The 22,332-nt window shown below is 42.2% G+C and overlaps 2 protein-coding genes across 3 annotated transcripts in view; both read right to left on the bottom strand.

The window, feature by feature from the left end:
* Nucleotides 1-13,852, bottom strand: part of ZRSR2 (zinc finger CCCH-type, RNA binding motif and serine/arginine rich 2) — a 41,868-nt gene extending 28,016 nt beyond the window's left edge. For both annotated transcript variants that reach the window (XR_009214274.1, XM_032756622.2), the window contains exons 1-2: nt 7,233-13,852; nt 6,750-6,829 (exon numbers count right to left, since the gene is read on the bottom strand). Coding sequence is in view for 1 of the 2 variants with exons in the window: in XM_032756622.2 (XP_032612513.1) it covers nt 6,750-6,829; nt 7,233-7,273 (121 nt within the window). In the remaining variant the exon portion in view is untranslated. The remainder of the gene's footprint in view (nt 1-6,749; nt 6,830-7,232) is intronic.
* Nucleotides 13,853-14,122: 270 nt separating this feature from the next.
* The window catches only part of CA5B (carbonic anhydrase 5B), a 119,386-nt gene continuing 111,176 nt past the window's right edge, over nt 14,123-22,332 (bottom strand). Inside the window, exons 5-6 of the mRNA XM_032756621.2 lie at nt 20,766-20,921; nt 14,123-15,174 (exon numbers count right to left, since the gene is read on the bottom strand). Of these exons, the coding sequence (XP_032612512.1) occupies nt 14,995-15,174; nt 20,766-20,921 (336 nt within the window). The 3' untranslated portion in view covers nt 14,123-14,994. The remainder of the gene's footprint in view (nt 15,175-20,765; nt 20,922-22,332) is intronic.

Genomic DNA, 22,332 nt, shown 5'->3' with positions numbered 1-22,332 from the left:
GAGAAGTTCGGTCTCAAACATTTTTCCTTGAATATTACTATGAAAGTTGTGCTACAACATAATCATTGACAACTTTTTTTAAAGTTAAAATTTATCAAAACTTATATTTATAGACCATATATGGCACATTCACAGTTGAGAAAAATGTAAATAAACACAAATATGCAGTATTAAATCATAACTGCATAAAATTAACTGTAGTACAAAACAAGGAAAAAAATGCACCCAATGAGGTACAGAAGGAAGAAAAAGTTAACTGTAGTACACACTGTACTACTGTAATAATTTCATAGCCACTTCCTGTTGCTATTGCAGTGAGTTCAAATATTATGAGTATTCACTTAAAACACCTTGTGACACTACTCATCTCTGCATGAGCAGTTCATCTCTTCAGTAAATTGCGTATGGCTGTAAGAAGTGATCTCTGGCGTATTTTTCATTGTGTTTACTACAAAATGGTAAACCTTGAATAACATCATGAGTCTCACACGAAGTGCGACTAGTGATGCTGGAAGTGCTCTCAAGAAGCAGAGAAAAGTCATGATGGCCGGGCGCAGTGGTGCGTGTCTGTAATCCCAGCTACTCTGGAGGCTGAGGCAGGAGAATTGCTCGAACCCGGGAGGCGGAGGTTGCAGTGAGTCAAGTTCATGCCACTGCACTCCAGCCTGGGTGACAGAGCAAGACTCCATTTCAAAAAAAAAAAAAAACAACAAAAAAAAAAAACAAAAAAGAAAATCATTGAGGAGAAAGGATATCTGCCTGAATAGGACGCCCAGCTAATTTTTGTATTTTTAGCAGAGACAGAGTTTCACCATGTTGGCCAGGCTGCTATCGAACTCCCGACCTCGTGATCCACCCGCCTTGGCCTCCGAAAGTGCTAGGACTCCAGGTGGGAGCCACTGCGCCTGGCCTGAACAGGTTTTTAATGCAGATGAAAGTATCCTATTCTAGAAAAACACCACAAAGGACATTTAGTAGGAAGAGAAGCAAGCAGCAGGATTGAAAACAAAAAGAGACAGGCTAACTCTACTGTTTCATGAAAATGTAGTGGGCTTTATGATCAGAACTGTCCTTATCTATAAAGCTGCCAACCCCCACCCCCAATCCTTGAAGAGAAAAGATCAGCATCGGCTGCCTGTCTTTAGGTTGTATAACTAGAAGGCCTGGACAATGGAAATCCTTTTTTTCTGAATTGGTTCCACTGATGCTTTGTCCCTGAAGTCAGGAAGTACCTTGCCAATAAGGAACTGGCTTTTAAAATTCTTTCAATACTGGACAATGCCCCTGGCCACCCAGAACCCCATGAGTTCAACACCGAAGGTGTCAAAGTGGTCTACTTGCCCCCAAACACAATGTTGCTAATTCAGCCTCTAGACCAGGGGGTCGTAAGAACCTCTAAAGCTCATTACATGTGGTACTCTACGGAAAGGACTGTCAATGCTATGGAAGAGAACCCTAACACAGACAGTATCAAGAAAGTGCGTAAAGATTATCCCACTGAAGATGCTATTGTTGTTATAGAAAAAGCCATGAAAATCATCAAGCCCAAAACAAAGTCCTGCTGGAGAAAAAACTGGTCCAGATATTGTGCACGGCTTCACAGGACTTAAGACAGAGCCAATCAAGGAAATCGTGAAAGAGATTGTAAATATGGGGGGGGAAAAAGTGCAGGGGGGTGGGGGTGAAGGGTCTCAAGACATCTTGAAGAAATTCAAGAGCTAACAGACACACCAGAGTAGTTAACAAAAGCGAATTTGATGGGGATGAGTCCTTCCAAACCAGTGCAAGGTGATGAGGAAGAAAACTTAGGTGAAGCAGTGCCAGAAAACAAATTGACACTAGACAATCTGGCAGAAGGGCCAATTATTCAAGATTGCTTTTGATTTCTTTTATGGACCCTTCTAAACTGAAAACTAATGCATTTAAACTAAAGTAAATGGTGGAAGAATTGGTATTGTACAGGAACATTTTTAGAGAAATGAAAAAGCAAAAATGTCAGACAGAAATTATAATGTATTTCTGCAAAGTTACACCAAGTGCCGTCTACCCTCTTGCCTTCCCTTCCACCTCCTCCACCTCTTCTGTCTCTGCCACCCAAGACAGCAAGACCAAATCATCCTCTTCCGCCTCGGCCTACTCAACATTAAGACAAGGAGAATGAAGACCTTTATGATGAACCACTTCCATTTAATGAAGGGCAAATATATTTTCTCCTCCTCGGGATTTTCTTAGTAACATTCTTTTCTGTAGCTTACTTTATTATAAGAATATGGTACATAATACATATAACATACAAAGTATGTGTTAATCAACTGTTTATGTTATTGGTAAGGCTTACAGTGAATAGTAGGCACTTAATAGTAAGTTTTGGGGGAGTGAAAACTTACACGCAAATGTTTGACTGTGCGGAGGGGCGGGGGGCGGTCAGAGTCCCTAACTCCCACATCGTTCAAGGATCAAATGCATATCCAATGGTATTATACAGGTTGAGCACCCCACATCCAAAAATCAGAAATATTTTGAGTGACAACAATGCTCAAAGGAAATGCTCGTTGGAGCATTTCGAATTTTGGATTTTTGGATCTGGGATGCTGAACTGGTAAATACAATGCAAGCATTTCAGATAAGGGATACTCAACCTGTACATGTAACTGTACACACAGAATCACGCTATAGTTTTGCAACTTGCTTTTAATATCTTAATTTCTGACGAGGTAGCTTGTTTCAGGTTATCTCAAGTAGAACTGGGTGACAAAGAAGCTATCTGTAATTAAGAGCTCACTATTCCGGAAATCATTTGCGAAGGCACTCCAATCATTTGCCAAGGCACTCTTACAGTAACACTCAACATTCTAGCCTTCTGGGTAATATCTGCCCATCCACCGTGTGCTACGATAAACAGCAGTGTTCCTGGCCGGGCGCAGTGGCTCACGCCTGTAATCCCAGCACTTTGGGAGGCCAAGGCGGGCGGATCACCTGAGGTCAGGAGTTCGAGACCAGCCTGGCCAACATGGTGAAACCCCATCGCTACAAAAGTACAAGAATTAGCTGGGCATGATAGTGGGTACCTGTAATCCCAGCTACTCAGGAGGCTGAGGCAGAAGAATCACTTGAACCTTGGAGGCAGAGGTTACAGTGAGCCAAGACTGTGCCATTGCACTCCAGCCTGGGCAAGAGAGTGAGACTCTGTCTCAAAAAAAAAACCAGGAGTGTTCGATAGTCTACAGTATTCATGAAGTACCACTAGGCAAAGAATTGTGAGTTGGAGTGGGCAAAACTAGGAGCAGAAGTGCAGAGACAGGTGCTTAGTCTTGGATATGCCATTAGTTATATAATCTTGACACACCAGTGACCTGGATTTAGTCCGTTAAAATGGACTAAACTACCACGGGATACGACTCGCCTGACTCTCCACAGAGGCTCATTCTGAACACATTTTGCTAAGTAAAAAGGAAAAAAAAATCCAAACAACACAAATACCAGCTGTTATAGGATTTAGTGCAGGAAAAGAAAAAGAGGAAGAAGTTAAAACAAATTTAGAATATATAATATTTAGAATAAAACAGGTTAAATGAACAAAGTAAAGTAGCTGAAAATTTCAAGGGGTGAGAGAGGAAGTACAATAAGAGCCTCAATAACTCCAACCTATCCTATTTTTCCTTTTATCCCTGATGCTTTGTTCTGCCTCTAGTGGATGAGTTTTCAACTAATAAGACAGAAATGTTAACACAGGTTGCAGGTAAACACACTGCTCCTTCCATTCTAAATATCCCATTACTGACACTAAAATAATTAATCGGGAACACCAATGGTAAATAAAACCTCTATGGCTATGTTTCTCAAGGTCCAAGAATCCTAGTTACTTGAGGCCATGGTCTCTGGATTTTAAGAATTGTCTAGGATAATTTCATAAGCATATTCTGGATAATGCAGATGACAATCATTATAACCCAGTACTACTGTGTGATTTCAGCACTCCCATCTGGATTTATAACTACTACATAATTTTATAACTAAGTCCTAATTTTATTGCATTAAGCAGGCAGATTTAATACATAAATGTTAGGTTTTGCCATGTGAAGATCAAATGACCAGCTGTACAAATAAAGGTTCTACAGTAATTTCATAGAAAAAGTGGTAAATAACCATAAGGCAACATTAGTAGAGGCATTCCAAACTCCCATCAGTGCCATATACATATTGTGAGGAGCATCAGTTTCACATCATCCCTAGCATTACCTGATGTAGATTTAAATTTTACTGAATGCATAATTTAATTTAGTTTTATACTTTATAAATGCATTTTTGTTTGTTTGTTTGTTTTTTGAGACAGAGTCTCACTCTGTTGCCCACACTGAAGTGCAGTGGCACGATCTCGGCTCACTGCAACCTCTGCCTCCCAGGTTCAACTGATCCTCTTGCCTCAGCCTCCTGAGTAGCTGGGATTACAGGCATCTGCCACCAAGCCCAGCTAATTTTGTATTTTTAGTAGAGGCAGGGTTTCGCCTTGTTGGCCAGGCTGGTCTCGAACCCCTGACCTCAGGTGATCCATCTGCCTCAGCTTTCCAAAGTGCTGGGATTTCAGGCATGAGCCACCACACGCCCAGCCCATATACTGTTTTATAGTCAAACAATGGCTTCAGGCCAGGCGTGGTGGCTCATGCGTATAATCCCAGCACTTTGGGAGGCCAAGGTGGAAGGATTGCTTGAGGCCAGGAGTTCGAGACCAGCTCAGGCAACATGGTGAAATCCCATCTCTATAAAAATTTTAAAAATTAGCCAGGTGGGCCAGGGGCAGTAGCTCACGCCTTTAATGCCAGCACTTTGGGAGGCTGAGGCGGGTGGATCACCTGAGGTCAGAAGTTCAAAACCAGCGTGGCCAACTGTGGGAGGCAAGCCACCCAGGCGCTGAGGCAAGAGATCGAGGACACGAGCTGTTCCAGTATAATAAAATATAAAACAAGAATAGTCATACCAGATATAGATTTTAGATATGATTATATATGAATATCATTAATCATTGGTTGGTAGTAATTACTCTTTATCCCAATATTATAATAATCCCTGCTCTATAATCATAACCTAGGAAAAACCAGGCCATACAGGGATAGGAGCTGAAGGGACATAGTGAGGTGTGACCAGAAGACAAGAGTGTGAGCCTTCTGTTATGCCTGGACAGGGCCACCAGAGGGCTCCTTGGTCTAGCGGTGACGCCAGCATCTGGGAAGATGCCCGTTGCCAGGTGGACCGTGGTCTAGCGGTAGCAAAAGGTGTCAAGGAACAATACCCGCTACTTAGCAGACTGAGAAAGGGAGTCTCCTTTTCCCCGGGGGAGTTTAGAGAAGACTCTGCTCCTCCACCTCTTGTGGAGGGCCTGACACCAGTCAGGCTTTCCCGCAGTTATCTGGAGGCCTAACCGTCTCCCTGTGATGCTGTGCTTCAGTGGTCACACTCCTAGTCTGCCTTCATGTTCCATCCTGTACACCTGGCTCTGCCTTATAGATAGCAGTAGTAAATTACTGAAAGTACTAATAGTCTCTGATATGTAGAAATAATGGCGTAAGCTGTCTTTTTGTCTTCTCTCTCTCTCTGCCTCGGCTGCCAGGCAGGGAAGGGCCCCCTGTCCAGTGGACACGTGACCCACGTGACCTTACCTATCATTGGAGAAGACTCACATTCTTTACCCTACCCCTTTTGCTTTGTATACAAGAAATAACAGCGCAGCCAGACATTTGGGGCCACTACCGGTCTCCGTGCATTGGTGGTAGTGGTCCCCCGGGCCCAGCTGCCTTTTCTTTTATCTCTTTGTCTTGTGTCTTTATTTCTACACTCTCTCGTCACCGCACACCGGGAGAGACCCACCGACCCTGTGGGGCTGGTCCCTACAGCCAACATGATGGGGTTTCACCCCATCTCTACTAAAAATACAAAAATTAGCTGGGTGTGGTGGCGTGCGCCTGTAATCCCAGCTACTCGGGAGGCTGCAGCAGGAGAACTGCTTGAACCCAGGAGGTGGAGGCTGCAGCGAGCCAAGATTGTGCCATTGCACTCCAGCCTGGGCAACAGAGCGAGACTCCATCTCAAAAAAAAAAAAAAGAAAGAAAAGAAAACAGAAAATTAGCCAGGTGTGGTGGTGAATGCCTGTAGTCCCAGCTACTTGGGAGGCTGAGGTGGGAGGACTGCTTGAGCCTGGGAGGTGGAGGCTGCTGTGAGCTGTGGTTGTGCCGATGCACTTCCCTCCTGGGCAAGAGAACAAGACCTTGTCTCAAAAATAAATAAATGAGCTTCATAACTAGTATTATGTTGATATATATTTGAATAACATAATAATTTGGGTAAGCAAAGGGTCTCATATTAGTCAAGTTTGAGAAAAACTTGCAAAACGTCTAATTAATACCTTCAACTCCTGCTGGTTTTACGAAGAAAAATATTCACCGAATACTTACTATGTGTGCAAGGACTGTGCTAGCTGCTGTAATTCATGAAGCTTGCAACTGTAATATTAGATACTTTATAAACAGTTACACAGAATCAGTGGGCGATCATTCACCAAGACTTCCTCTTCCTGCCTTTAGTATGTTAATATTGTTTCTGACATGTGTTTCTAAATAACTCCTTGGGGGCAGAAGTCACAGCTATTTTTCCTCCGATACAATATTTGACTTCCTTCTGACACTGGGACTTCAAGTTAGCGCTGTAGTGGACAGAGCAATTTCACAACACAGAAAACAGGATAAAGTGCCCATTACCTGAGTCTCTCAGTCGAGCAAGTTCCTGCCGACGTTTCTTTCGTTTCTCCTTCTTCAGGGCGGCCCTGTACTTTTTGTGGCTGGAAGATTAAGACATATATACACGACGATCAGCGGCTACAATGCAGCGCTGCCCGAGCTCCCCGCTCCTCTGTGCCCAATGAAAGGAAATAGTTCGGGTGCCGAGGAGAGAAATGTTGCTTCCTGTATTTTAATTACAGAACAGGCATCTATCATCGCCTCATCCACCCACTCCCAGACGGCAGTTCTTCTCCATCCGCCAACCTAATCCTCTCCTCGCTTGCCTGAGTCCACAGCCGCCCGTGAAAGTCCGGGGAGGGCACCAGGGCGCGCACCAGGAAGGAATCGAGCTGCCGCGGTGGCTCACTTAGCTTGGCCCAGCTTCTCTTTTCTTCCTGCCACCACATCCTCCATGCCCACGATCGGCCCGCTCGCCTGCTCATCTCCCCGTACGGAGCTTACCTTGGTTTCTCTGGAAACGTCATCTTCTCGGGCGCAGCCATCTTGCCGGCGCCGCCCCGCCCCTTCAGGTCTGGCAGGAAAGGGCGGGCCTAAGAGCCGAGACGGGCACGCGCAGGCGCGGGTACCGAGCAGCCTCCACTAGCGTGGGACCTGAAACGGAAAGCCAGAGGTACTCTTCGGCTCCTCGTCTTCCAGAACCCTGCTCAAATAAATATCTCCTTCCAGCAAAAATACTCTGGGGCTTTTTACCCCGCCCTAGAAGTAATTGTCGCTTTAGCACTTGCCCAGTGCTTTATCACTGTCTCCCTCCTCGCCCTAGCGGGACGTGTTGTGGCCAGGAGGTTAAAGTCTTACTCTCCCGCTTTTCTCAGCATCCACTCATGAAGTCACATCCCGCACAGAGCTGCTCGCTCGGCTTTATTTCCGACCTGTCCAGGTTCCGCGTCCTTCCGCCGATCCACCTATCAGCGCTTCAGACAAAGCTCCAGACTCCGCTCCCTGCCAGTCACACCTGTTCTGGTCCCTTAAGCAAACCTAACTCCCAGGGCTGCAAAGCTGTTACCTCTGCCCCTGAGGAGTTTACAATGGAGGGGGCAGAGAAGAACCAATACATAATATGATGCAGGCAAAGATGCGGTTTACCTAAGATAGTCCACCAAGGGATTCAGGGAGAGCTTTCTTTTTTTTCCTTTTTTCTTTTCTTTTTCTTTTTCTTTTTTTTTTTCAGTATCACATGTGACTCAACTGCAGTATCAGAGAGGGCTTTCTGATGCTAAGAGTTGAATTTGGAAAGAAGATGCCCTTTACCCAGACGGCGAAGGGTGGGAATGCGGTTACAGTCAGATCAGCATAAGCAACAGCACTGAAAGGTGAAGTGGAATATGCTGGGAACAGCAAGAATTTTGCCGGTCGAATTTATTTATTCATTTCTTATATATTAGAGACAGGGTCTTGCTCTTTCATCCAGGCTGGAGTGCAGTGGCGCAATCACAACTCACTGCAGCTTCGACTTCCTGGGGTCAAGCGTTCCTTCCACCTCAGCCTCCCGAGTAGCTGGGAATACAGGCGCGAGCCACCACGCCCGCCCAGCTATCCAATTTAAAGTGCAATTCGAGGCTGGGTGCAGTGGCTCACGCCTGTAAGCCCAGCACTTTGGGAGGCCTAGGCGGGTGGATCACCTGAGGTCAGGAGTTAGTCAGCCTGGCCAACATGGTGAAACCCCATCTCTACTAAAAATACAAAATTAGCCGGGTGTGGTGGCACATGCCTGTAGTCCCAGCTACTCTGGAGGCTGAAACAGGAGAACTGCTTGAACCCGGGAGGTGGCAGCAGCAGTGAGCCGAGATGGCACCACTGCCCTCCAGCCTGGGCAACAGAGCAAGACTCCATCTCAAAAAAAACAAAATAAAGTGCAATTCGAGAGTATCAAGGAATACAGTTGTAGTGACGGGCTGCGAGGGCTAGGTTAAGGAGGAGGGCCTGGTGTGCCATGTTAAGACGCTCTGTTTACATTCTGTAGAGACAACAATGAACCGTTGAAAGCTTTTAAAAAGAGGCTTATTGTGGTTGTGTTTGTGTTTTAGGGAAATCACTCTGCTTTGCAATATAAAGGATTTAAAAGATAAAACTAGAGTATCACAATAATCTAGGTGAGAGGTGTTGAGGAATTAAACAGGGGCAATGAGTAGGGATTGAGAAACTAAAAATCATCCCAACTAATAATCAGACTGTAATGTACACATACATACAAGGCCAGGGACAAGGCCAAGCAAAAAATGTTCCTCACAAGGATACATTACAGCTGTAAAATGACTAACAACCTCTATCATTTGAGTGATTGAATAGCTTCCTTGGCCTACCTTTGTTCCGTTCTCCTCCAAATTAAAGTTTCTGAGATACTCAATTACTAAACTGCCTTGCTTCCCCTAATCCCTCCTTAGAATTACTCAACTGAAGCCCAAACTCTGCATAAAACCTCACCCTAATCTCTCTTATACTGACACACTTGGAGCAACACATATGCCCTTCACCCCCAAGTTGACCTTGACCAGCTCAGTGCATCGGTTGGCTGTGATCTTGAGTAAATTCCTTAATGTCTACTCCTGTTTTCTCATTTGTAAAAATCAAGATAGTAATAATAGCTCCCATCTCACAACGCTTTTATTGTGAAAACTAAGATAACCCATGTTATATGCTGATACAGTGCCTAGCAATAGTGAATGCCTCCAAAACATTAGCTATTACATCATCATCTCATCACCATCATCATTAGTGTGAAAACTTCCTGACCACCTCAAGAGGGGGTGAGGCACTGTATGCATTTCCAGTACAAGTATTCCACCTTTTATAACATCTATCATGGTTTACTACACATTGTCACCTTTACCTTTCTGCTTCTTGACTAAATCTTAAACTAAACTCTCTAGTTGGAGGTTTGGCAGTTGTATCCCCAAACTAGAGTGCCCTGGATGGCACAGAATGTTGTAGCTATGCAAGTCACCAATTTTGCTGGTCCCTGTGATCAGAATTTACACTGAGAATTGCTGCCCATTCTGAAAGCATCAGTGTTTGAGTTGTAACATTTCTTCTGAATCAGACCAGACTTTCACTTCAGAACAATAAGTAACAATTGCTTCTAAGAAATCTCGACTCACTGCAACCTCCACCTCCTGGGCTCAAGCAATTCTTCTGCCTCAGCCTCCTGCGTAGCTGGGATTACAGGTGCGTGCCACAACCACCCGGCTAATTTTTGTATTTTTTAGTAGAGACGGGGTTTCACCATATTGGCCAGGCTGTTCTCGAACTCTTGACCTCAGGTAATCTGCCCACCTCGGCCTCGCAAAATGCTGGGATTACAGGCATGAGCCACCGCACCCGGCCATAGATTTTTTAGTGAGTTAGAAATGAATGTAAATTTCCTTTTATAGGAGTTAGACATTTATTTTTAACAATTAACCACTAAATTCATTTTCAGAAATAGGCCTGAATTGCTTAATTTCATTACAGAAGTAACTCTAAAAGCCAATTCCACTTCCAAACTATAATTACCATCATTTGAATTTAACAGGGAAAGACGTCTTCCAAGACTTCTTTTGGGTGGATGCTTGGTTTTAGAATAGCCAACTTTACCCTAACCCATGTACAAGACAGTTCTCCAGGTGGCCTTGGACTGACTCAGTTCTCCCTTCTTCCTTGTTTATAGTTCTTAAGAATAACTGTAGAATGCACTGGGAATGCAAAATCCTGATATGGAGGAACTGCCTGAAACAGCTTGGCCTTGTTCTTGTCCCTCCTAGGGAATGTAACATCTTGATTTAGGGAGGAACTGTTTTGAGACAGCCAGGTTGTGTTCCTCTCTCCCCTGGAAGCAGGATGTCCTTTAAAGCTTTGCCCAGTGAGTTATGTGGCTCCTATGGTATATAACCTAAGGCAGGCTGTGGTGCAAGTGGGGCACATACAGTCAAGACTCCATCAGCCCCACCCTGGGCAGCTTTCTTGAGCCCTGGGGGACTGGCTCACAATGGAGCCCGGGCCTCTTTTGTCCCTTGCTTCCTGTCTGTAAGTAATACATCTGCTTCATGTAATGTATTGGGTGTGAGTGTATTCTGTCACACTGGAATCAGACAGGTTGGTAACCAGTGTACACTGAACCTGCTTGGCACCATGTAGCCCTGGGAAAGGAGAAAGGCGGTCACAGCTTGCCCTATATGGTGATGCCAGCAGGCTGTGCACTGTACTGTGCAACAGAAAAAGGTGCACTGAGGAGGATCGGCTGCTTCTTTCCATTGTTGCTTCTTTAGTAAATCCCCTATGAGTTTTTAGTCGCTTTCTAATCTACAAGTTAAAGGATATCTCATTAATTTTACAGACATATACATATACTGAAACAATAGGAAGGAAGTCTTTCACCAACCACTAATACTGTAAAGAAAGGGTTGTATTGATCTAGTATTATTTAATGAAGATGGACAGCAATTTTAATACAATCTTCTTTTCCAAGACCTTTGACAGACCTTGGGCCCATTTTTCACCTTTATGTCTAGGAAAGTACAAGTAAAACACTTTTGAGGGCATAAAAAACACAAGCTTCTTGTTAAGGTGTATCAGTAGGCAGGGAAATCTGCTGTGCCACTTTGAGGGTCATCTAACTAAGGCATGGAGAAAGAAACTGCCTCAAGCCAGTTTCTATCACCTCTGCAGGGAAGGTGGCCATGCAAACCAGGACATGGTTCCAAGTGAAAAAGAGTGTGGTTAATAATCATGCCAGAACACCAGGTATAAGATGTAAGGGCAAGTCAGGCATTCTGTACATTGCTTCTCCCTTCAATTTGGAAAACTCACTGCAGTAGGGTTTTGCACTGATCGTTTCACAAGACAGCTAGGAAGGCCGGGGGCGGTGGCTCATGCCTGTAATCCCAGCAGTTTGGAAGGCTGAGACGGGCGGATCATGAGGTCAGATAGAGACCATCCTGGCTAACACGGTAAAACCCTGTCTCTACTAAAAATACAAAAAATTAGCCGGGCGTGGTGGCGGGCACCTGTAGTCCCAGCTACTCCGGAGGCTGAGGCAGGAGAATGGCATGAACCCGGGAGGCGGAGCTTGCCGTGAGCCAAGATCGTGCCACTGCACTCCAGCCTGGGCGACAGAAAGACTCTGTCTCAAAAAAATAAAAAAAATAAATAAAAATAAAAACAAGACAGCTAGGAGGAAAGCCTGTGTGCTCTGGAAAATGCATATCTTGTGTGTTTACCCTTTTAAAGGTAACTATACTTTGAAACAGGTGAACTGCAGAAAGTTAACAAAGACTTCTTTTTTTTACTATGTTTACCTTTCTAAGAATTCTATGCATTTCCTAGGGCATACATACAAAAGCCTTCACATTTCCCCCTTTTAAAAAGAGATATTTCTCAAACTTATACGTATACAGTTCAATAGTGTTAAGTACAATCACACTTGTTTTGCAACAGATCTCTAGAATTCTTGCAACACAAGCTCTGTACCCACTAAATACAAATTCACCCTCTCCCCTTCCCCCAACCCTTGGCAACCACCTTTCTACTTTCTATTGTATGATTTTGACTACTTTGGATACTTCACATGGAGGAATCATACAGTATTTGTTCTTTTGTGGCTGGCTTATTTCACTTGGCATAATGCCTTCAAGGTTCATCTACACTGTATATTTGACAGGATTTCCTTCTTTTTAAAGGCTGAATAATATTCCACTGAACGTATATACATTCTCTTTATCTATTCATCTGTTGATGGACATTTGGGATGCTTCCAGAACCTCTTGGCTATTGTGAATAATGCTGCTATGAACATGAGTGTACAAATATCTGAGATCCCGCTTTGGTGGTAATTCTTATGGTAATTCTGTTTTCAGTTATTTGGGAAACCTGTGTACTGTTTTCTATAATGACTGCACCATTTTACATTACTACCAACAGTGCACAAGGGTTTCAACTTCTCTGCATCCTCCTCAACACTTGTTATTTTTTTGTTCTTCTGATAGTGGCCATCATGATGGGCGTGAGACGATATCTCATTGTGGTTTTGATTTGCATTTCCCTAATAATTAGCAATGTTGAGCATATTTTCATGTTCTTATTGGCCAATTGTATAACTTCTTTGGAGAAATGTCTGTGCAAGTCCTTTGCCCATTTTTAAAAATTGAGTTATTTGGTTTTCTTGTTGTTGAGTTATAGAAGTTCCTCATATATTCTGGATTTGGGCTCCTTATAAGATATATGATTTGCAATTATTTTCTCTCATTCTAGAGCTTGCCTTTTCACTTTGTTGATTGCTTCCTTTGACACACAGATATTTTTAAGTTTGATGTAGTCCCGTTTCCTTCCTAACCATCTTTAAGTGTACAGTTCAGTAGTGTTAAGCACATTCATCCAACCCTATTTTGCAGACCAGATGACAAACATATTAATTAAAGAAATACTACCAGTCATTGATGCAACACTGAGTCTGAACATAGGCTTAGAGGCATTCGGAAACATTCCAAGATATTTATAAGCAAGAGCCACAGGAGCATGAATTCCTCAGAATATGTAGAATTATCTAGATTTTAGCCGATCTGACAAGTTTCTCTCCCTATTACCATAACAGAAGTCTTTTAAACCACTGTATACACTGAGATATTTAAGTTAATCACCTGCCTTGCAAAGAACCTTGACTAATGAGTAAATAAAGTTCAGACAGTTGTAAAGGGAAGACAGGATAGCTCTCTCACTGTAGAAAACATTATCATTATATACTATGTACAGTGTGCAAATAATACAAAATAATATTATAAACTACAGGCTATTAGATTACTAGTCCTTTGAAAAATATTTCTGGAAGGCCGGGCACGGTGGCTCATGCCTGTAATCCCAGCACTTTGGGAGGCCAAGGCGGGTGGATCACCTGAGGTCAGGAGTTCAAGACCAGCCTGGCCAACATAGTGAAACCCCATCTCTACTAAAAATACAAAAATTAGCTGGGCGTGGTGGCATGAGCCTGTAGTCCCAGCTCCTCAGGAGGCTGAGGCAGGAGAATTGCTTAAACCCGGGAGGCAGAGGTTGCAGTGAGCCAAGATAGTGCCACTGCACTCCAGCCTGGGGGACAGAACGAGACTCCATCTCAAAAAAAAAAAAAAAAAAAAAGAAAAATATTTCTGGAAATGTACAATGAAAGAATTCTAAGTTCTAGGCACTTTAAGCATTTTTTCTTTTCTTTTTTTTTAATTAGACACAGAGTCTCACTCTGTTGCCCAGGCTGGAGTGCAGTGGTGTGATCTTGGCTCACTGCAACCACCGCCTCCTGGGTTCAAGCGATTCTCCAGCCTCAGCTTCCCGAGTAGCTGGTATTACAGGTGCTCACCACCATGCCTGGCTAATTTTTTATTTGTAGTAGTGACAGGGTTTAATCATGTTGGCCAGGCTGGTCTCAAACTCCTGACCTCAAGTGATTTACCCGCCTCAGCCTCCCAAAGTGCTGGGATTACAGGTGTGAGCCACTGCGCCCGGCCAGGCATTTTCTTTAAAATGTTCTGCATATATTTGTAAAATATCTGATCTTCGGAAATGCAAAGGGATTTCTGGTATAGGAAAAGTCTTGTTTTCTTATAATTACAAAATATATTTTCTATATCATAAACTGACAGTAAGTAAGCATATCATGTCCTTGTAACAACTAAACACTGTGGCAAATGTACTGATTGATAAGCCCTTATGAAAGAATACACATTAATGTTATAAAATAAAATACACCTAAAACCATGGCCAATATTCAGCCAGGAAGTACCAGTCTGGGCCCATAGGCAGTTTCTGAAAGGCCTGAGTTCTGGTCAGTGTCTGTGCCTTACCACATGTTAAAAATTTTGATTATAATCCCTACGTATAGTGCTATAGAATCACTAATGGATAAACATAAAAAGATAGCTCAAAAATGTCAGACATAAAAAGATATTACAAGCTGGGCCAGGCGGCCAGCACCTGTAGCCCCAGCTACTCCAGAGGCTAAGGCAGGAGGACTGCTTGAGCCTAGGAGTTCAAGGCTGCAGTGAGCAACAGGTATCTGTAAGAGAAACTTGTGTCTCTTGCTGGTATGGAATAGCCTTCCTCAAAGACTGATGAAGCACTCTCATGCTAAGAAATGCACATCTGTAAATATTATCAAATGCAGGCACTTAGAATAGTCTAGTTAACAATTTTTAGTAAGCTAGTAAATATTAAAGCAAAAGCAAAATACTGCCTAGATATGAACGTTTTAGGGGGTTGCTTGGCTGGTCGCCGGCTTGGGTTTCGCTTGTACATTCAGCACATAATCATGCCGGAAGGATGAACGGACAGTGCGATTCATCAGTGGCTGAAGGGGGCGGAAGTTGTCCACCATTCTTTTCTCTTTCTCCCCTTCGGAAGTGAAAAGCAGGGTCCGAAATTGCTCAAGCTAGAAATAGAAACAGAAAGCATAAATAATTTCAATAGAAAACTCGCTTTACCTCATGAATAAATTACTTTCATTTTTACAATTCTGAGCATTCGTTGCAAAATAGATACAGAAGGTGAAGTTATTTCTGGGTAAGAATGCCTTCACCACTTGACAGGGAATAAAATGCCCAGTGGTGGTGGTGATCCTGATGGTGGTCCTGTGGGAAAGAGAGCAGCAGGAGGTGGTGAAACCAGGAGGGCGCTTGGGATCCAAAGACTTGGGGCAAAGGCCCTGTCCCCACATATTATCCATTTACCAAGGATGAGTTAATTCATCTCTTTCATTCTCAAGAACTTCCTCTTTAAATGAGCAAAACAGCCAGCTTACAGAATGAGAAAGGAAAGGCCTGATGCATATACTAACAACACCAAAAAAAGTGGGTTTATAAAACAATTTAACTGAATCACGAACATGAAATAAGTATTGATTGCTCACTGCACCTGGGTATTGTGGGCAAAGCAATGCATACAGATGTATTTTTTTTTCCTTTTCTTTCTTTCTTTCTTTCTTTCTTTCTTTCTTTCTTTCTTTCTAAAGTCTTACTCTGTCACCCACCCAGGCTAGAGTGCAGTGGTGTGATCATGATTCACTGCAGGCTCAACCTCTGGGACTCAGGTGATCTCCCACCTCAGCCTCCCAAGTAGCTGGGATTATAGGCACATGCCACCACACCCAGCTAATTTTTTAATTTTTTGTAGAGACAGGGTCTTGCTATATTCAGCCCAGGCTGGTCTTGAACTCCTGGCCTCAAATGATCCTCCCAGCTAGGTCTCCCAAAGTGCTGGGATTACAGGTGTGAGCTACCACACCAGGCTACATGTAGGTGTCTTAACTGGAGACAGGATGCTCTATGCTGGTGCTGTCCAATAGAACTTTCTGCAATGATGGAAATGTCCTCTGCATGGTCCATTACGGTAGTCACAAGCCACATATGGCTACTGGGCACTTGAAATGTGGCCAGTGTAACTGAGGAACTGAATTTTACTTTTAATGTATTTATATTTAAATGTAAATGGTTACATGTGTCCAGTGGTTACAATATTAGACAATACAGCTCAATGCAAAAGGAGCAACCCAGAATATCAACCGCTTGTTCTCTGATGTGGCTGCAGTATCAACCAGTAGCCCCTTGGTTTCAGACCCAATTGTGTTATGAAATACTTTACTTAAGCCAGGCATGGTGGCCTACATTTGTAATCCCAGCACTTTGGGAGGCTGAGGCGGGCAGATCAACTGAGGTCAGAAGTTCGAGACCAGCCTGACCAACATGGTGAAACCCTGTCTCTACTAAAATTACACAATTAGCCGGGCATGGTGGCGCATGCCTGTAATCCCAGCTACTGAGCCCAGGAGGTGGAGGTTGCAGTGAGCCGAGATCGCGCCACTGGACTCTCACCTGGGCAACAAGAGCGAAACTCCATGTCAAAAAAAAAAAAAAAAAAAAAAAAAAAAGAAAGGAAATACTTTACTTCAGGCCAGCAGGAAAATCCATTCATATTTCCCCTCACTCAATCTGCCTCATTGTAACAACTGAGAAGACAGCCTGGGGCACAGTAGACAAGCAAGCGAAGAGTCATTTGCAACAAAGACTTCAGGGCAAATAGAGCTGAAGAGGCAGAACTAGGACTGAAAGCAAGCAATGAACGTATCACACAGCGGCTGTACATGCAAATTACACAAAAGCCCTCACTAATTAGAAAGCTGTACAAGTAGTTAACGTTTCTTTTTATTCAGCTAATTGCAGAAGATTAGAAACAGTCTAAGTATCAAAGATAAATGACATCTGATCTATGAAATGAACTAGTGTATAATCCTTAAAAATAATACTGAAGATGTTCATTATCTATAAAATGTTCCATGCAGCTGGGTGGGGTGGCTCACGCCTGTAATCCCAGCACTTTGGGAGGCCCAGGAAGGTGGATCAGGAGGTCAGGAGTTCGAGACCAGCCTGGCCAACACAGTGAAACCCCATCTCTACTAAAAATACAAAAAATCAGCCAGGCGTGGTGGCGGGCGCCTGTAATCCCAGATACTTGGGAGGCTGAGGCAGGAGAATTGCTTGAACCTGCAAGGCAGGGGTTGCAGTGAGCCGAGATCATGCCACTGCACTCCAGCCCAGGCGACAGCTAAAGACCATCTTAAAAAAAAAAAAAAAAAAGTTCCAGGCATCACTAAGTGAAAAGAGCAGCAAAATGGTATGTACAGAATGATTCCATTTTCATACAAAAATTGTGTATATTTATATAGATAAAAGACCAGAAGGATTTCCCCAAACAATGACAGTGGTAAAACTATAGGCAACTAGGATAATATTATAGATGACAGGTAGCATTGTTTTCCTTACTAAATTTTCAGTGTTACCATAAGTTTTATATTAAATTACATTCTAGAAGTAGCCAGTACAGTTAGACCAGAAAATAAAATTTTAAATTATATAATTGAAAAATAAATTTTAAAATTTTGTTGAAATTATATTTACAAAGTCCTCACATGGGCCACTGACCCTCTGATGTATTTGCTTTATTTGTTTTTCAATGTTATGTCCATTTGTTTTTCTAGAAGGAATGTAAGTCAAGGAAATGTGTCAATTTTTTAATCCAAAGAATAGAAACAGACTAAATGTATAGGCCACAAAGCCTATACATTTGCAGGCATAAAAGGATTTTCCTATGCTTATCCTAGTACTTTTATGGTGGTAGTTTTTACATGTAATGTATCTGGAATGTATTCCTGTGTAAGGTCTGAATGATGGATCCAATTTTTTCCCCCAAATGCCTGCTCAATTATTCCTCAACAGCATTTACCGAATACTCTATCTTTCCTGCCTACTGAGTTGAGATGCTATATTTATCATAAAATAAATTCTCATATGTATTTGGATATATTTCTGAAATTATTATTTTCTTCCTGTGATGGTTAATTTTCTGTGTCAACTTGATTGGGCCATGGGATGCACAGACAGGTTAAATACTGTGTCTACATATGTCTATCAAGGTGTTTCTGGAGGAGATTAGGATTTGAATTGGTAGACTGAGTAAAGTGAATAGCCCTCCCCAAAGTGGATGGGAATCATCCAATAAATTGAGGGTCTGAATAGAACAAAAAGGCAGAGGAAGGTTGAATTTGCTCTGATTGCTTGAGCTGGAACATCAATCGTCTCCTTTCTTTGGAGCTCCAGGTTCTCAGGCTTTCAGACCAAGATAGAAATGTACATTATCAGCTCTCCAGCTCTCAGGCCTTTGAACTACACCACTGTCTTTCCTGGGTCTCCAGCTTGCAGATGGCAGACTGTAAGACTTCTTAGTCTCCATAATCACATAGCCAATATCTTATGATACAACTTTATCTTTATCTATCTTTTTCTTTATTTATCTTTATAGGGTTATAGAGTTAAGGTTATTTAACCTTTATAGGGTTATTTATCTAACTTTGTCTTTCTTAAATTTTTTTTATCTTTATCTATATCTGGTATGGTTTGGCCCTGTGTCCCTGCCCAAATCTCACGTCAAATTGTAATCCCCGTGTCAGGGGAGGGGATCATGGGGGTGGATTTCCTTCTTACTGGGGGTGGATTTCCTTCTTACTGTTCTCATGATAGTGAAAGAGTTCTCACGAGATCTGATGGTTTAAAAGTTTGTGGCACTTCCCCCATCTCTTTCTCTCTCTCTCCTGCCACCATGTGAAGAAGGTCCTTGCTTCTCTTTTGCCTTCTGCCATGATTTTAAGTTTCCTGAGGCCTCCCAGTCATGCTTCCTGTTAAGCCTGTGGAACTATGAGTCAATTAAACCACGTTTCTTCATAAATTACCCAGTTTCAGGTAGTTCTTTATAGGAGTGTGAAAATGGACTAATACAATATATATCCTATTGGTTCTGTTTCTCTGGAGAACGCTAATATACTTCCCTTGATTGATCTCTTTATCCATATGCCAGTAACATGCTATTTAATTATTGAGGCTTTATAACTTTGTGAGTCTAATTATCCCGTATTTTTCTAGAATTTTCCCTGGCTATTTATGTGTTTGTCTTTATTCATGAGTTTAGAAATAGCATATCGATTTAAAAATCCTATTGGCATATTTATTGGGAACACATAAATTTATGGTGAATAAACAATGCATGGAGAATGACAACTTAGGTTGTCATTTATGACAAAAAAAGTGTTTTTATGTCTTTTGATCCTATAATGTGTTAACTTTATTAATTCAAGCCTTCTTTTGTATCCTCCAGGAACATTTTAAGTTTTCTTATTAGCTTTCCTTGTTAAAATTATTCCAAAGTATTTTGTATTTTTGTTTCCATTATAAATAGGAGCCTTTCTTACATTATATCTTTATATCGTATCTTTTAGCTGATTGTGATTTATATATGTCAAATGTATTGATTTCTAGAAATTAATATTGTATTCCACTGATTACCAAATTATCTCTGATTTTTGTAGTTTTTTATTGTTTCTCTAATTTATTTTTTATTTTCCAGTCTAACTGTACTGGCTACTTCCAGAATGTAATTTAATATAAAACTTAATATGGTAACAATCCTTTCCATTCAAAACCTACTATTTGCTTTTGAACTGAGATCAATCTCTTTTATCAAGATAGGGAAGTCTCTATTCAGCTCTGTTTCATTAAAAATTTTCAAAAACTGAATGGTGATTTTTACAAATGTCTTTTTAACTTCCCTGGGAATGATAATAATATGATGTTTCTATTTAGATCCACTGATAGAATGAATTATATTAATATCATTCTTAACATGAACCATACTTGTATTACTGGAGTAAAAGCTACTTGGACAAAGTGTATATTTCTTCTGATGTACTGCTGGATTCTGTTTCTAATATTTTCTTTTTAGCTCTTTTTTTCTTTTATATTCTTCAGAGGGGGGTCCAATCTTTGGTGAGAGTTGGTATCAGTTACGCTAGCTTCATAAGAAGAATTTGGAAGCTTTTTTTCTCATGAAAATGCTTTATAATCAATAAAAATTCCATAAAACAAGTATGAGTAAATATTATTGTAGTTTATATTATACATTACACAGGATTTTGAGTGTTTGCATAGTAACTACTACTTAGACTTAGTTTCTAAGGGAAAAATAGATCCCAAGTTAAAAAAACAGACTTACATTAAAGTTTCTGGACAAACATGTTGAATTCTGTATTTATCCTGAGATTCTATAGTAGAATTTCCTTAAGGATTTTAAAGAGTTTTGAACACATTCATTTCCAGCCTTCATTCTTCCCTTTAAAAGGGTCTTGATTTTGTATAGAGTTTAATATTTATATATAAAATACACAAGGCATAAGAAGACATATGTAATTGTCAAATATAGATGTAAAAAACTTATGTTCTTCTGTGTTTTAACTCTTCTCTCTAGTTAATTTGAAACATCCCCAAATTCATGTCCAAACTGAGACAAGACGTTGGTACACTTCAATAAAAATGTATAAGCATTACAAGATGTTAAAACTGATGCCACAGTCTGAGCCCAGCCTTGTTTTAAATGGGCAGACAAGGATTTCCTTAGATTGAAATTGTGGAGAGAACATACCTGATCATGATCAATCTCTACTGGTTGCTTCTTAATGATCCAGGTGACAGACTCGGAGAGGGGTGGGGTAGTCAGAGACCCTGAGTAGGTCCAGTAATCTGGGCAGGTAGGCATCAGGCAGGAAGGGTCAAATGACCCAAATTCCACAAGGGAGTCCTGGCCAAGAGAAGAGATAACTGAGTCATTATTTAGTAGTGAAAAACACTCAGGAATCGGACGCCGAGGTGATGGTTCTCAGGGAGTATCTGGAGATCAGCAGTGGTCCAGAGTGGCTCCAGGCCTTTTTGGGCAGCTACCTGAAGAATTGCTGCTTAGGATGGAATCATGCCCGGCTTTGTTTCTGCAATTAACTGTGTATTTTTTATATTCCCCAGTGGGAAAACAGCCAAAACCATTTGATCTCTCAATTCTAGTGAGGTTCCAGCAGGTAGTCTCCTCTGAGTTTTGTTGAGAGGTTTTAGACAGTTGCCAGTGCATAACGAAAGAGGCTTTGCATTTTCTTTTCTTTTCTTTTTTTTTTTGAGACGGAGTCTCGCTGCTGTGTCGCCCAGGCTGGAGTGCAGTGGTGCAATCTTGGCTCACTGCAAGCTCTGCCTCCCGGGTTCACGCCATTCTCCTGCCTCAGCCTCCCAAGTAGCTGGGACTACAGGCGCCTGCCACCATGCCCGGCTAATTTTTTGTATTTTTTAGTAGAGACGGGGTTTCACTGTGTTAGCCAGGATGGTCTCGATCTCCTGACCTCGTGATCCGCCCGCCTCGGCCTCCCAAAGTGCTGTGATTACAGGCGTGAGCCACCGCGCCCAGCCAGAGGCTTTGCATTTTCAAGAGAGGCTGAGAATTGTCCTTTTAAGAAGAAATGCAGCTCAGGAGGAGCCAGAAACCTGGACTAAAAGGAAAGAGAGGGAAAAAGAGGAAAATGGAGACGAGAGGAGAGGGAAAGAGGTAGGGACCAGAAGGACAGAGAGGGGGATCGGGGGAGATAATATATGGGCTTCCAGAGAGGAAAGGAGAGGGAAAGAGGTGGGGACCAGAGGGATACAGTGGGGGATGAGAGGGAGAAGGAGAGAATATATGGGCCTCCAGAGAGCAGCCCTTTGAGATTCTGAATATTGAAGAATTAATATTGGGGGACTGGACAAAGGCATCCAACCTGAAGGATGTGGATTACTGTGCTTTCCAGCTGGACAAAGCAAGTTTCTGTAGAACTGCTCTCTGCTCCCTGCCTGTGGGATGGCAGCTACAGAAAAGAAGGCTGCTCTGGGTGTGTTCACAAGGACTTAGAAGGAGCCGGTGTCAGGAACAGAGGAGGGGACAGCAATATGTTCCTGAGTCCCCAAGTCCTCAGCGGCACAGCAGCAAAACCAGGAAGCTCACTGCCTACCCACAGAATCATGACTTCTGTCCCCTGGAATCATAAATGGCAAGTTTTCTTCTAAGGCTGAATACGGTTCACCTAATTAAACTTCCCAATTCAAAGTGCCTTGGTAATGTCTCTGCTCTGAGATTGAAACATAAAAGTATATTTCAAGTAATTAAGGAAAACAAATAGTACCTTATGCTTAATTGA

The sequence above is a fragment of the Hylobates moloch genome, unplaced genomic scaffold (genome assembly GCF_009828535.3).
Source record: "Hylobates moloch isolate HMO894 unplaced genomic scaffold, HMol_V3 SCAFFOLD_7, whole genome shotgun sequence".
Lineage (NCBI taxonomy): Eukaryota > Metazoa > Chordata > Mammalia > Primates > Hylobatidae > Hylobates > Hylobates moloch.
This window is presented reverse-complemented; position numbering and strand designations above follow the sequence as displayed.